Here is a 15,000-nt window from a genome sequence, read left to right on the forward strand (position 1 = left end):
TACTGTCACAGCACAGAATGTGATGAATTATAAAGGACTCTGAACAGCACTGTGGACAATACATCACTGTGGACAATACATCACTGTGGACAATACTGTCACAGCACACACTGTGATGAATTATAAAGGACTCTGAACAGCACTGTGGACAATACATCACTGTGGACAATACTGTCAGCACAGATGATGCCATCATTAAAGGACCTAACACACTGACAAACATCACGATGAATTATAAAGGACTCTGAACAGCACTGTGGACAATACATCACTGTGGACAATACTGTCACAGCACAGACTGTGATGAATTATAAAGGACTCTGAACAGCGCTGTGGACAATACATCACTGTGGACAATACTGTCACAGCACAGAATGTGATGAATTATAAAGGACTCTGAACAGCACTGTGGACAATACATCACTGTGGACAATACTGTCACAGCACAGAATGTGATGAATTATAAAGGACTCTGAACAGCACTGTGGACAATACATCACTGTGGACAATACATCACTGTGGACAATACTGTCACAGCACACACTGTGATGAATTATAAAGGACTCTGAACAGCACTGTGGACAATACATCACTGTGGACAATACTGTCACAGCACAGAATGTGATGAATTATAAAGGACTCTGAACAGCACTGTGGACAATACAGCACTGTGGACAATACATCACTGTGGACAATACTGTCACAGCACACACTGTGATGAATTATAAAGGACTCAGAACAGCACTGTGGACAATACAGCACTGTGGACAATACATCACTGTGGACAATACTGTCACAGCACACACTGTGATGAATTATAAAGGACTCAGAACAGCACTGTGGACAATACAGCAGTGTGGACAATACAGCACTGTGGACAACACATCACTATGGACAATACTGTCACACCTGGTCATCCTCTCACAGCCTCGGACAGCAAACTGTTGGAGTGTTTCAATAGTTGATGACCTCTGTCTTTCGAACCTGCTATAACTCTCAGGGAGAGGTCATTAATGGGCCCTGAAGTTTCTTTGCAAAGGAGTTCTTACTACTTTCTGATAGGTCCATGGTTACTGGTCTATGGTCATCAACTTTCTGATTGGTTCATAGTCATCAACTTACTGATTGATGGTCATCAACTTTCGTCAACTGTTATCGTTCGCGACCATGGATTTTTTACAGGGTTTATCGATTGGGATTCAAATTCAGATGCCAGAAATTTGCCACAGCATAACTGAAAACTCGGGCTGTGTGTCTCCTTTGACCTCAATCACGCACGTTGAAGACCCTCAGGCGTTAACTGCACAGATCTAGATGAATTATTCAGCTACCTCTTTTTATGTCTGCACTAGGTTCCGAGTTCAAATACCTCATTCGCAGATGGCTTCGAGAGGTCGTTGATTGGATGGTCGTTGCTCAAAGGTGGGGCGGAGGAGAATCACTGCCATTGGTCAGAGTGTGTCACGTGTGAAGGAGAGGAGAGAGGTGAGATGAGGTGAAACAGGAGAGAGCGAAGAGCAGAGGAAGAGGAAAGACGTTGAGGTGTTGCTGTAACAGGTGGGATCGGTGATCTCTTGTTAACACCTTAATTGCAATGTTTTTTAAAAGCGAATATGTGAAATGCTTTTATTTGAGAACATATGTTTATTACTCTTGTTTAATCAAGTAATCCGCGTGTGTGGGGTGGGTGGGTGCGGGTGTGTGCTGATTATCTGGTTGTGGTTTTCCGTAACGTATCTTTATTCTTGTCTTATCTGTCTATTATAATCAATGTGCAGTATGGTAGGCTATGTTTATAATTATATTTAAATAATGTTTCTTAATTCTTTCTGTTTTTACATTAAGAATACTAGTTATTACCTGCAGTGTGTGGATGTATGTATGAAACGGTGTAGAAGATATTTTTTACATTTGTATCTTCGTAATATTCGTAAAAGCTGTTGTTGACTTTTACAGTTATGGTCCCCATGTTGTTTACTTGTCTATGGTGTGATAATGCACCTAACCAAATTTCTCCAGTTGGAGATGATAAAGTTATTCTTATCTTCTTATCTTATCTTATCTTATCTTGTGAACACAATTCTTTATGCCTGGGTAAAGTCCTGAATCCAAGGACCCAGTTTTCCGGAAGTTTCTTCTTTCTGTTTCACGACCAACATCGACTTGCCGATGACTGTGGTTCATACATGCTGGGTATTTTCGTGTCTCTATAACCCACCGAACACTGACATGGGGTACAGGATCTTTAACGTGCGTATTTGATCTTCTGCGTGCGTATACACACGAAGGGGGATCAGGCACTAGCAGGTCTGCACATATGTTGACCTGGGAGATCGGAAAATTCTCTACCCTTTACCCACCAGGCGCCGTCAGCGTGATTCGAATCCCGGACCCTCAGATTGACAGTCCAACGCTTTAACCACTCGGCTGTTGCGCCCGTCTGTTTATGTGCATCGATGAAACGATATTACCTCTTGTCGATGTTGTAACCCATTTTCAGTGCTTTTTTCGACTTTGTTTTGAACGTTGTTTTACTCAATTTTGATTAACTCTCTCCATACGAACGGCGAAAGAGACGACGTTAACAGCGTTTCACCCCAATTACCATCATCAAAATATTGCAAGCGGAAGGCTCTTATACTGAAGAGGTGAATGTTGACAAAGAATACCACAATTCTGACGACGGAAGCTAAAGGTTGGGTCATTCAGACACCCACTGGACATCCGAGGGGTCTGTGTAGAGGAGAAGAGAGGACTGGCCGTACTGAGTGAGTTAATTGACCTGCTCATTTTTCCTTTTTCCTTTTTTGGTCCCACAAACCATGAAAACGTGAACAAAAAAAAAAAAACATGGCGGCTTGAGACAACAAGTGTCGGTTCTGGTTCATGTTATGGGTCATTTTGCGTTGTATTGTGCATGTTTCTTGATTAAGAAGGTCGACTTCACGCAAAATGTCATTTCCCGTGCACATCCTTTGCAAAACACGCGAAATTTGTCGTTTGAATAGGTGCAGTAATTTAGGACGCTGAAAGAGGGTATTACTATCTTGGTGAGGAAAAGGGATATAACTCTTCACCACTTTGGTATTACTGGTCTGCGTCACCAAGAGTTACGTTACGTGTCTGTTGTTCAATTTCCCTCCCTCTCTCTCTCTCCCCCCCTCTCTCTCTCACTCTTTCTCTCTCTCTCTCCCCTCTCTGTCTGTCTGTCTCTCTGTCTGTCTGTCTGCATCTCCTCTCTCTCACACACTCTCTCCCCCTCTCTCTCTATCTCCCTCTCCCTCTCCCCCTCTCTCTCCATCTCCTCTCTCTCACTCACTCTCTCTCCCCCTCTCTATCTCTCTCCCCATCTCTATCTCCTCTCTCCCACTCTCTCTCTCTCTCTCACCTCTCTATCTCTCACTCTCTCTCCTCTCTGTCTGTCTGTCTGTCTCTATCTCCTCTCTCTCACACACACTCTCTCTCTCCCCCTCTCTATCACTCACTCTCCCCTCTCTACCTCTCTGTCTCTTTCTCTCTGTCTCTCTCTGTCTCTGTCTCTCTCTGTCTCTGTGTGTCTCTCTCTCTGTCTCTCTCTGTCTCTCTCTCTCAATTACGTTGCAGTCATACCCGTGGGGTCTTCATGAACAGAAGGGAGACGAAGTGACAGATCCTGTCTCGCCATGGCGAACCAACTTCTCAACGTCACAACCCTCACGGAGGACACATCTGTCTCCATGGTAACGGTAACCCGGGACTACAGTGCTCACCTCTCCATCAGCCTTGACCCCCGCCACACTGACCCTCCTGACCTTGACCCCGGTGGCACTGACCTTGATGACGTGTGGAGGAGGATCGACTTGATCCATCTGAGGTTACGTCAGGCGGTCTTCGTCCCTATGGCGTCACTGGGGGTGATAGGCAACGGGCTGTCCCTGTGGGTGTGGTCTGCTGAGACTGCGTACAACTCTACTGTCTTCATGCTGAAGGTGTGTGTGTGTGTGTGTGTGTGTGTGTGTGTGTGTGTGTGTGTGTGTGTGTGTGTTTGCAACTCTACTGTCTTCATGCTGAAGGTGTGTGTGTGTGTGTGTGTGTGTGTGTGTGTGTGTTTGTGTTTGCAACTCTACTGTCTTCATGCTGAAGGTGTGTGTGTGTGTGTGTGTGTGTGTGTGTGTGTGTGTTTGCAACTCTACTGTTTTAATGCTGAAGGTGTGTGTGTGTGTGTGTGTGTGTGTGTGTGTGTGTGTGTGTTTATGATAAAAGAGGTGTGTGTGTGTGTGTGTGTGTGTGTGTGCGTATGTGTGTGTGTGTGTGTGTGTGCGCGTGCGCGCGCGAGTGTGTGTGTGTGTTTGTGTGTGTGTGTGTGTGTGTGTGTGTGCGCGTGTGCGCGCGGGCGTGTGTGTGTGTGTGTGTGTGTGTGTGTTTGTTTATGATAAAAGGTGTGTGTGTGTGTGTGTGCGTGTGTGTGTGTGTGTGCGTGTATGTGTGTGTGTGTGTGTGTGTGTGTGTGTGTGTGTGTGTGTGATAAAAGAGGTGTGTGTGTGTGTGTGTGTGCGTGCGCGCGCGAGTGTGTGTGTGTGTGTGTGTGTGTGTGTGTGTGCGTGCGCGCGCGAGTGTGTTTGTGTGTGTGTGTGTGTGTGTGTGTGTGTGTGTGTGTGTGTGTGACTCCACTGTCTTCATGATTAAAGGTGTGTGTGTGTGTGTGTGTGTGTGTGTGTGTGTGTGTGTGTGTGCGCGGGCGTGTGTGTGTGTGTGTGTGTGTGTGTGTGTTTGCAACTCTACTGTCTTAATGCTGAAGGGTGTGTGTGTGTGTGCGCGCGGGCGTGTGTGTATGTGTGTGTGTGTGTGTGTGTGTGTGTGTGTGTGTGTGTGTGTGTGTGTACAACTCTCCTGTCACCATGCATGCCCAGGCCCTGGCCCTGTGGGACCTGCTGTTCCTCATGGTCCACCTCATGAACGACACAATGGATCTGGTCACGGGCACCAGCTCCCCCCTCCCTCTCACCTACGTCTTCATTATCATCATTCTCGTCACCCAGGTCTGTCACCTCATCCTCGCTTCAGTCATTGTTGTTGTCATCGTCATCGTCGTCGTCGTCGTCGTCGTCATCCAGGTTTCTGTTTGTTGGTTGTGACGTTCCTCGTGACTGGCTTTGTTATTAGTTACTATTATTATTATTACATTTATAATATATATCTATATATATCTATATCTATATATCTATATCTATATCTATATATATATATATATATATATATATATATATATATAGTGGGTATGAACTCACTGCCTTCCCATGCCCAGCCCTGGACACATTTGATATGAATCCACTGCCTTCCTAAAAAAAAATTTCAACCAAAGCCACTGACAAACACACTGTGTTTGTGTATGTGTATGTGTGCGTGCGTGCGTGCGTGTGTGTGTGTGTGCGTGGGTTTTGTGTGTGTGTGTGTGTGTGTGTGTGTGTGTCTGTGTGCCCGCGTGCTTGTGTATGTTTGCACGTTGTGTTGTATGCATGTGTGCATGTGTGCGTGTGTGTGTGTGTGTGCGCGTGCATGCGTACGTGTGTGTGTGTGTGTGTGTGTGCACAGATCAGCTCCATCTACACCACCCTCCTGTCCAGCCTCACCCGCCTGCTGGCCATCCACAGACCTGCCCACTTCAACCAGCTGCTGTCCAGACCCAGAGTGCTGGCCCTCTGCGTGCTCACCTTGCTGTGGAGCGTCCTGCTGTCGTCTCTGGAGGCCTCGTGGTACGTCTGTCTGCTGACCCACAGCCGCGCCGACTGCCAGCACCTCTTCAGCGTCGTGAACTTTTACCGGGAGAACTACCTCTACGACCTCCTCGCCTTCTGCATCCCCTCCTTCCTCCTGCTCTTCTCCAACGTCCTCACCGTCTACAAGTTCTCCAGGCACCGCAGCGAGGTCAGCGGGACCTCGTCCAATCAGAGCCGCGGAGACAAAACGCGGCGCTTGTCCATCACCATGATCGTCATCTCCGTGACCAGTCTGCTGACCTACCCCGTGGCTGTGTCTGTCCGTCTGGGTTTGAACCCGGGGCAAGCAGAGAACGACGTGTGTGACCTGGTCTGTTTCTACACCGTCACCTACATGTGTGGCCTACTGATCACCTTTAATTCTTGCGTCAACGTCGTCTATTATTTCGTCATTTCCTCCAGGTTTAGGGAGCTCTGGGTACTCAGAGTCCGCAGACTTTGTCGCCTTTGTCGTACTTAACAATGAAAGCTGCTTTACCCCTCGAAAACGAACGGAGTATGGCTGCCTACATGTCGGGGTAAAATCGGTCATGCACGTAAAAGCCCACTCGTGTACGTACGAGTGAATGTGGGAGTTGCATCCCACGAACGAAGAAGAAAAAGAATGCGTTAATTATTTGTCGTTATTTTTGTTTATTTCTTGGTGTTTAAGAGAACTTTGTCGTGCTGAACAATGAGTACTGCTTTAATGTCATGATTATTTCCTGATTTCTTGGTGTTTTAGAGAAGTTTGTCGTGTTAAATAATGAATACTACTATAATGTCGTTATTTTTCTGATTTTGTGGTGTTATAGAGAACTTTGTCGTGCTAAATAATGAATACTACTTTAATGTCGTTGGTAATTTTTTTATTTCTTGGTGTTATAGAGAACTTTGTCATGCTAAATGATGAATATTACTTAAATGTCGTTATTTTTCTGATTTTGTGGTGTTATATTGAACTTTGCTGTGTTAAACAATGAATACTACTTTAATGTTGTTATTTTTCTGATTTTGTGGTGTTATATTGAACTTTGCTGTGTTAAACAATGAATACTACTTTAATGTTGTTATTTTTCTGATTTTGTGGTGTTTTAGAGAACTTTGTCATGCTAAATAATGAATACTACTTTAATGTTGTTATTTTTCTGATTTTGTGGTGTTTTAGAGAACTTTGTCATGCTAAATGATGAATACTACTTTAATGTTGTTATATTTCTGATTTTGTGGTGTTTTAGAGAACTTTGCCGTGCTGAATAATGAATACTACTATAATGTCGTTATTTTTCTGATTTCTTGGTGTTATAGAGAACTTTGTTGTGCTAATTAATGAATACTACTTTAATGTTGTTGTTATTTTTCTGATTTCTTGGTGTTTTAGAGAACTTTGTCGTGCTAATTAATGAATACTACTTTAATGTCGTTGGTAATTTTTGATTTCTTGGTGTTATAGAGAACTTTGTTGTGCTAATTAATGAATACTACTTTAATGTTGTTGGTAATTTTTGTTTTTCTTGGTGTTTTAGAGAACTTTGTTGTGCTAAATGATGAGTACTACTTAAATGTCTTTGTTATTTTTCTGATTTTGTGGTGTTATATTGAACTTTGTCGTGCTAAATAATGAATACTACTTTAATGTTGTTGTTATTTTTCTGATTTCTTGGTGTTTTAGAGAACTTTGTCGTGCTAAATAATGAATACTACTTTAACGTCATTGGTAATTTTTTATTTCTTGGTGTTTCAGAGAACTTTGTCGTGCTAAATAATGAATACTACTATAATGTCGTTGGTAATTTTTGTTTTCTTGGTGTTTTAGAGAACTTTGTCGTGCTAAATAATGAATACTACTTTAATGTCGTTGGTAATTTTTTATTTCTTGGTGTTTTAGAGAACTTTGTCATGCTAAATAATGAATACTACTTTAACGTCATTGGTAATTTTTTATTTCTTGGTGTTTCAGAGAACTTTGTCATGCTAAATGATGAATATTACTTAAATGTCGTTATTTTTCTGATTTTGTGGTGTTATATTGAACTTTGTCATGCTAAATGATGAATATTACTTAAATGTCGTTATTTTTCTGATTTTGTGGTGTTATATTGAACTTTGCTGTGTTAAACAATGAATACTACTTTAATGTTGTTATTTTTCTGATTTTGTGGTGTTTTAGAGAACATTGCCGTGCTGAATAATAGATACTGCTTTAACGTCGTTGGCAATTTTTGATTTCGTAGTGTTTAAGAGAACTTTGCCGTGCTAAATAATGAATACCACGTTAATATCGTCGGTAATTTTTTATTTCTTGGTGTTTCAGATAAGTTTATTGTGCTAAATAATGAATACTACTTTAATGTTGTTGTTATTTTTCTGAATTCTTGGTGTTATAGAGAACTTTGTCGTGCTAAATAATGAATACCACTTTAATATCGTCGGTAATTTTTTATTTCTTGGTGTTTCAGATAAGTTTACCGTGCTAAATAATGAATACTACTTTAACACCGTTGGTAATTTTTGTTTTTCTTGGTGTTTTAGAGAACTTTGTCGTGCTAATTAATGAATACTACTTTAATGTCGTTGGTAATTTTTTTTTTATTTCTTGGTGTTTTAGAGAACTTTGTCGTGCTAATTAATGAATACTACTTTAATGTCGTTGGTAATTTTTGATTTCTTGGTGTTTTAGAGAACTTTGTCGTGCTAAATAATGAATACTACTTTAATGTTGTTATTTTTCTGATTTTGTGGTGTTTTAGAGAACTTTGTCGTGCTAAACAATGAATACTACTTTAATGTTATTCTTTTTCTGATTTTGTGGTGTTTTCGAGAACTTTGTCATGCGAATTAATGAATACTACTTTAATGTCGTTGGTAATTTTTTATTTCTTGGTGTTATCGAGAAATTTGTCATGCTGAATAATAGATACGACTTTAACGTCGTTGTAATTTTTTTTTTATTTCTTGGTGTTTTAGAGAACTTTGTTGTGCTAATTGATGAATACTACTTTAATGTCGTTGGTAATTTCTAATTTCGTGGTGTTCTATTGGACTTTGTCGTGCTGAACAATGAATACTACTTTAATGTAGTTCTCATTTTCTGATTTCTTGGTGTTTTGAGGATTTTTTTTTATCAGTGAACAATAAATATCTCTTTGATGTCTTTCTTATTTCCTGATACTTTTTTTTTCTATTTCTATCTTTTTTATATAAATGTTTATGACACTTTTATTCATGAAGGAAATAACTCTGTTAGGGATCATTTCCTAGTTTTTGCATTTTTGTCAAACTGAATAACAGATACGATTTTAATGTCGTTCTGATTTCCTGATTTCTTGGTGGTTTAGGGAACTTTCTCGTTCTGAAAAAGACTGTCTGGGCTGAAAATTGATTATAGTGGAGTGTGTCTTGCCCAAGCTGCTCCGCGACTAAGCCATTATTGTCGTTAGTAGGGGGCTTAGTAGGTGGTGTCCTAAGTACGTTGAATCAGAACACAGGCACCACTGAACACCACCGAATTGACTTAACTGCAGTGCAGGGTCTCCTCTGGTGTGTGGCCTCCTGGCGACCTAACATCGATGGTTCCCTGTGGACTGCCGACGCTGGGACTGTGACGGACGAACCCGGGTGTGGCTGTGTATGGGGGACTCGGAATGAGCAGAGTGGAAGTAATGCCACTGAAATGGTGCAGATGATGGGGCAGCAGCTTCTTCTTCTTCTTCTGCGTTCGAGGGCTGCAACTCCTACGTTCACTCGTATGCACACGAGTGGGCCGTTTTCAACCCGCCATGTAGGCAGCCATACTCCGTTTTCGGGGGTGTGCATGCTGGGTATGTTCTTGTTTCCATAACCCACCGAACGCTGACATGGATTACAAGATCTTTAACCTGCGTATTTGATCTTCTGTTTGCATATACACACGAAGGGGGTTCAGGCACTAGCAGGTCTGCACATATGTTGACCTGGGAGATCGTAAAATATCTCCACCCTTTACCCACCAGGCGCCGTCACCGTGATTCGAACCCGGGACCCTCAGATTTATAGTCCAACGCTTTAACCACTCGGCTATTGCGCCCGTCGATGGATCAGCAAAAAAGAAAAGAAAAAAAAGTTGCATTCCACTCGTCCAAGATGGCTTTAGGACAGTGCTAGGATTTTTTTTTAAAATAATGCGGTATCTATCATTGTTTTTAGTAAAAAGAAAAGAAAGAGGTAGTATTTGTATGCCGTTTGATGTTTGGAGTAGCGTATTATTTGGGAATGTCCTGACAGTCTGTGTGTTGTCTTGATATTACCAGATTTTGTTGACTTAAAAGATGAACACTAGACTTGCAGCTCTTTTTTTCGTGGAGTTTAAAATCATTGTGTTGACATATACCTTCTGTTTTGAAACATTAGTTTTGATGTTTTCTTGTTGTTGTTTGTTTGTTTTAATTCTGTTTCTCACATGTGAAATCTGCGACGGATTCGAGTAAGCAGATTTTGTCCAGATTTCCATTTCAGAATAATAAAAGATGTATTCGAAATCTTCTGCAGTTATGCTGTGACTGAGTTAGTGTGTGTGCGTGTGTGTACGTGTGTGTACGTGTGTGTCACGAATGTGTGCATCTACCTGACTGCTTTTGTGTTTGGTATACGTGCCGTGTGTGTGTGTATGTGTGTGTGTGTGTGTGTGTGTGTGTGTGTGTGTGTGTGTGTGTGCGTGTGTGTGTGTGTGTGTGTGTGCGTGGTGTGTGTGTGTGTGTGTGTGTGTGTGTGTGTGTGTGTGCATGCATGCGCGTGTGTGTGTGCGTGCGTGTGTGTGTGTGTGTGTGTGTGTGTGTGTGTGTGTGTGTCCTATGCTGTGCTGTGTTGAAATATGTTATCAAGTAGCATTAGCGCATTATTTGTATATTCATTTATCTATCTATTCATGTATTTGTTTGTATATTTATTCATTTATTTATTTAGCTATTCATTTATCCCTCACCCACCCACCAGCACCACCCTTGCATTTTATTTATTTCATTATATATCTGCTTCTCTCTTTTTTTTCTTCTCCTCCTCAAGGCCTAACTAAGCGCGTTGGGTTACGCTGCTGGTCAGGCATCTGCTTAGCAGATGTGGTGTGTAGCGTATATGGATATGTCCAAACGCTGTGGCGCCTCCTTGAGAAACTAAACTGAACTGAACTGAATAGTTACCCAGGCTTCTCTTCTTTTCCGATACCCTGACAGCTTCCATACAGTTTTGATTGATTGATTGATATCGATACTTATATAGCGCCTAACCTCGGTCGGAGACCAAGCTCTAAGCGCTTTACAAATGTGGAGTCATTGATATGGATACTTATATAGCGCCTAACCTCGGTCGGAGACCAAGCTCTAAGCGCTTTACAAACACGGGGACATTTACATAACAGGCTGCCTACCTGGGTAGAGCCGACTGATTGCTGCCATTGGGCGCTCATCATTCGTTTCCTGTGTCATTCAATCAGATTTCAGACGCATACACATACACGCTCAGACAAACATGTAACATTCTACGTGCCGTTTTGTTTATTTACCCCGCCGTGTAGGCAACCATACTCCGTTTTCGGGGGGTGCGCATGCTGGGTATGTTCTTGTTTTCATAACCCACCGAACGCTAACATGGATTACAGGATCTTTAACGTGCGTATTTGATCTTCTGTATGCGTATACATCCGAAGGGGGTTCAGGCACTAGCAGGTCTGCACATATGTTGACCTGGGAGATCGTAAAAATCTCCACCCTTTACCCACCAGGCGCCGTCACCGTGATTCGAACCCGGGACCCTCAGATTGACAGTCCAACGCTTTAACCACTCGGCTATTGCGCCCGTCTTCTAAAAATGTCAAAGCAGAACTGCTTAACCCTTTCACCGCCAGTCAGTTTAGAGTACAGAATTCCCTTGTGGTATAAACACAGAAAAGACAATGGCTAAGAACAGCTGGGGATTCCCTCTGTGATGTATAGAAAATATGGCCCATCCTACCACCGAACATTAAGAGCAGTAGGTTCATGGATAACAGATGAATGAGTAGCCACCTTTCAGTGACACGGATCCTCTACCACGCACGCATGTGCAAAAAATGCGAGCTTGGCGGTGAAAGGGTTAACCAACCGATCGGGAATGTGAGAAATAATTGATGCTGTTCCCTGCAGCTGTACGTACGTATATCGCTATAAGCACGGATGGGTGTCTACGCCTGAGTGCACAAAAGTGCGTTGCTGTGTGTCGTTAACCGGTGAAGGATATCCGTTGGAGGACAGTGGCGGATTATTAAGGATTGCGGACAGCCCCACCGTTGTGAAGCGTTCTTCTGCAGCAATCAGAGCGTTAACTCTCTCCATACGAACGGCGAAAGAGACGACGTTAACAGCGTTTCATCCCAATTACCATCATCAAAATATTGCAAGCGGAACGCTCTTATACTGGAGAGGTGAATGTTGACAAAGAATACCCCAGTTCTGACGACGGAAGCTAAAGGTTGGGTCATTCAGACACCCACTGGACATCCGAGGGGTCTGTGTAGAGGAGAAGAGAGCACTGGCCGTACTGAGTGAGTTAATCGGTGAAGGATATCCGTTGGAGGACAGTGGAGGATTATTAAGGATTGCGGGCAGCCCCACAGGAGACCGTTGTGAAGCGTTCTTCTGCAGCAATCAGAGCGTTAAAAGGACGACCCACTGGTTTGGTGAATGGTCAAGGATTGCAGATGGTCCTTCATGTTAATCTCTTCCTCTGTGTGTGTGTGTGTGTGTGTGTGTGTGTGTGTGGGTGGGTGGGGGATGTGGGTGTGTGTGTGGGGCTGGTGGGGGAGTGGGGAGTGAGGTGGGGAGAGGGGTGTGGCGAGGAGGGGGGGGAGTGTGTGTGTGTGTGTGTGTGTGTGTGTTTGTTTTGAGTGTGTGTGTGTGGGGGGGAGGAGTTGTGTGTGTGTGTGTGTGTGTGTTTTGAGTGTGTGTGTGTGTGTGTGTGTGTGTGTCTGTGTCTGTGTGTGTGTGTATGTCTGTGTATTTCTTTTGAGGGTGTGTGTGTGTGTGTGTGTGTGTGTGTGTGTGTGTGTGTGTGTATGCGTGTGTATGTGTGTGTGTGTGTGTGTGTGTGTGTGAAGTGTGTTGAGTGGTGTGTATGTGGAGGAGTGTGTGTGTGGTGTGTGTGGATGTGTCTGTGTGTCCCTGTGTGTGTGTGTGTGTGTGTGTGTGTGTGTGTGTGTGTGTGTGTGTGTGTGTGTGTGTGTGTGAGTGAGTGTGTGAGTGTGTGTGTGTGTGTGTGTGAAGTGTGTTGAGTGGTGTGTATGTGGAGGAGTGTGTGTGTGATGTGTGTGGTTGTGTGTGTGTCCCAGTGTGTGTGTGTGTGTGTGTGTGTGTGTCCCAGTGTGTGTGTGTGTGTGTGTGTGTGTGTGTGTCTCAGTGTGTGTGTGTGTGTGTGTGTGTGTGTGTGTGTGTGTGTGTGTGTGTCCCAGTGTGTGTGTGTGTGTGTGTGTGTGTGTGTGTGTGTGTGTGTGTGTGTGTGTGTGTGTGTGTGTGTGTGTGTCCCAGTGTGTGTGTGTGTGTGTGTGTGTGTGTGTGTGTGTGTGTTCATGGATGTCAAAGCGAGGTCATCTTCTGGCCGGGTCCTGCCCACCACAGTGAAGACGGTTTTGAAGACATGCAGCCGACATCGTTGTGCTGTGCTGTGCTGTGCTGTGCTGTGTTGTGTTGTGTTGTGCTGTGCTGTGCTGTGCTTTGTTGTGTTGTGCTGTGTTGTGCTGTGTTGAGCTGTGCTTTGCTGTGCTGTGTTGTGTTGTGTTGTGTTGTGCTGTGCTGTGTTGTGTTGTCCTGTGTTGTGCTGTGCTGTGTTGTGTTGTGTTGTGTTGTGTTGTGTTGTGCTGTGCTGTGCTGTGCTGTGTTGTGCTGTGTTGTGTTGTGCTGTGCTGTGTTGTGTTGTGTTGTGTTGTGCTGTGCTGTGTTGTGTTGTGTTGTGTTGTGTTGTCCTGTGTTGTGCTGTGCTGTGTTGTGTTGTGTTGTGTTGTGTTGTGTTGTGCTGTGCTGTGTGTTGTCCTGTGTTGTGCTGTGCTGTGTTGTGTTGTGTTGTGTTGTGTTGTGTTGTGCTGTGCTGTGCTGTGCTGTGTTGTGCTGTGTTGTGCTGTGTTGAGCTGTGCTATGCTATGTTGTGCTGTGCTGTGCTGTGCTTTGCTGTGCTTTGCTGTGCTGTGCTGTGTTGTGCTGTGTTGTGTTGTGTTGTGCTGTGTTGTGTTGTGGTGTGTTGTGCTGTGTTGAGCTGTGCTATGCTGTGTTGTGCTGTGCTGTGCTGTGCTTTGCTGTGCTGTGCTGTGTTGTGGTGTGTTGTGTTGTGTTGTGCTGTGCTGTGTTGTGTTGTGTTGTGTTGTGCTGTGTTGTGCTGTGTTGAGCTGTGCTATGCTGTGTTGTGCTGTGCTGTGCTGTGCTGTGCTGTGCTGTGTTGTGCTGTGCTGTGTTGAGCTGTGCTATGCTGTGTTGTGCTGTGCTGTGCTGTGCTGTGCTTTGCTGTGCTGTGCTGTGTTGTGCTGTGCGGTGTGGTGCGGTGCGGTGAGAGAGAGAGGGGGGTGGAGGCTGAGACAGAGATAGGGAGAAAGAGAGAGGGAGAGAGAGAGAGAGGGAGGGAGGGACAGAGAGAGAGAGTTAGATAGGGAGGGAGAGAGAGAGATAGGGAGGGAGAGGGACACACACACACACACACACACACACACACATACGCATGCACGCACGCTTGCGCGCGGTGACACACAGACACACAACCACGTTCGCACATGCAGACAACATACAATAAGACGGACAGATAGACGGAAAGACAGACAGATCAAGGCAGACAGAATGAGAGTGAGAGAGAGAGAGAGAAAGAGAGAGGGTGGGGATAAAAAAAAAAAGAAGAAAAGTGTGAGAAACTGAAATCAAAACCTTTTGTTTATTGAGGCAAAACGCAAAGTGCTGTGCTTTAATACAACCCCTACAGAAACCTTGGAAATTCAATGCAAAGGGGAAAAAACCCATCAAATACATGCATTGTATTGTATTGTATTGTATTGTATTGCAGTCTATTACTCGTTCATCATAACAGATTTCGCTGTGTGAAATTCGGGCTGCTCTCCCCTGGGAGAGCGCGTCGCTACACTGAGAGCGCCACCCGAGTTGTAACGGGTGTTTTTGTGTTTGTTTCTTTTTCTCCCTGTAGTTTTTATTTGTTTCCTATCGAAGTGGATTTTTCCTCAGAATTTTGCACCAGCGACAACCCGTTTTGTTGCTGAGGGTTCTTT

The 15,000-nt window shown here is 43.9% G+C and overlaps 1 protein-coding gene across 1 annotated transcript; it reads left to right on the forward strand.

The window, feature by feature from the left end:
- Window positions 1–3,662: 3,662 nt before the first annotated feature.
- On the forward strand, window positions 3,663–6,216 carry LOC143275224 (uncharacterized). Its single transcript, XM_076579199.1, has 3 exons — window positions 3,663–3,968; window positions 4,890–5,018; window positions 5,572–6,216. The coding sequence occupies exons 1-3, from the start codon at window positions 3,663–3,665 to the stop codon at window positions 6,214–6,216; spliced, it is 1,080 nt and encodes a 359-aa protein (XP_076435314.1).
- The last annotated feature ends 8,784 nt before the right edge of the window (window positions 6,217–15,000 follow it).

Source organism: Babylonia areolata, chromosome 30, assembly GCF_041734735.1.
Source record: "Babylonia areolata isolate BAREFJ2019XMU chromosome 30, ASM4173473v1, whole genome shotgun sequence".
In the NCBI taxonomy this organism is placed as follows: Eukaryota; Metazoa; Mollusca; class Gastropoda; order Neogastropoda; family Buccinidae; genus Babylonia; species Babylonia areolata.

Bases quoted from the DNA above. Each gene is read 5' to 3' on its own strand.
- LOC143275224 (XM_076579199.1), top strand. From the start codon at position 3,663: ATGGCGAACCAACTTCTCAACGTCACAACCCTCACGGAGGACACATCT. The intron at 3,969-4,889 runs GTGTGTGTGTGT...ATGCATGCCCAG, and splicing joins CTACTGTCTTCATGCTGAAG to GCCCTGGCCCTGTGGGACCT. The intron at 5,019-5,571 runs GTCTGTCACCTC...GTGTGTGCACAG, and splicing joins TCATCATTCTCGTCACCCAG to ATCAGCTCCATCTACACCAC.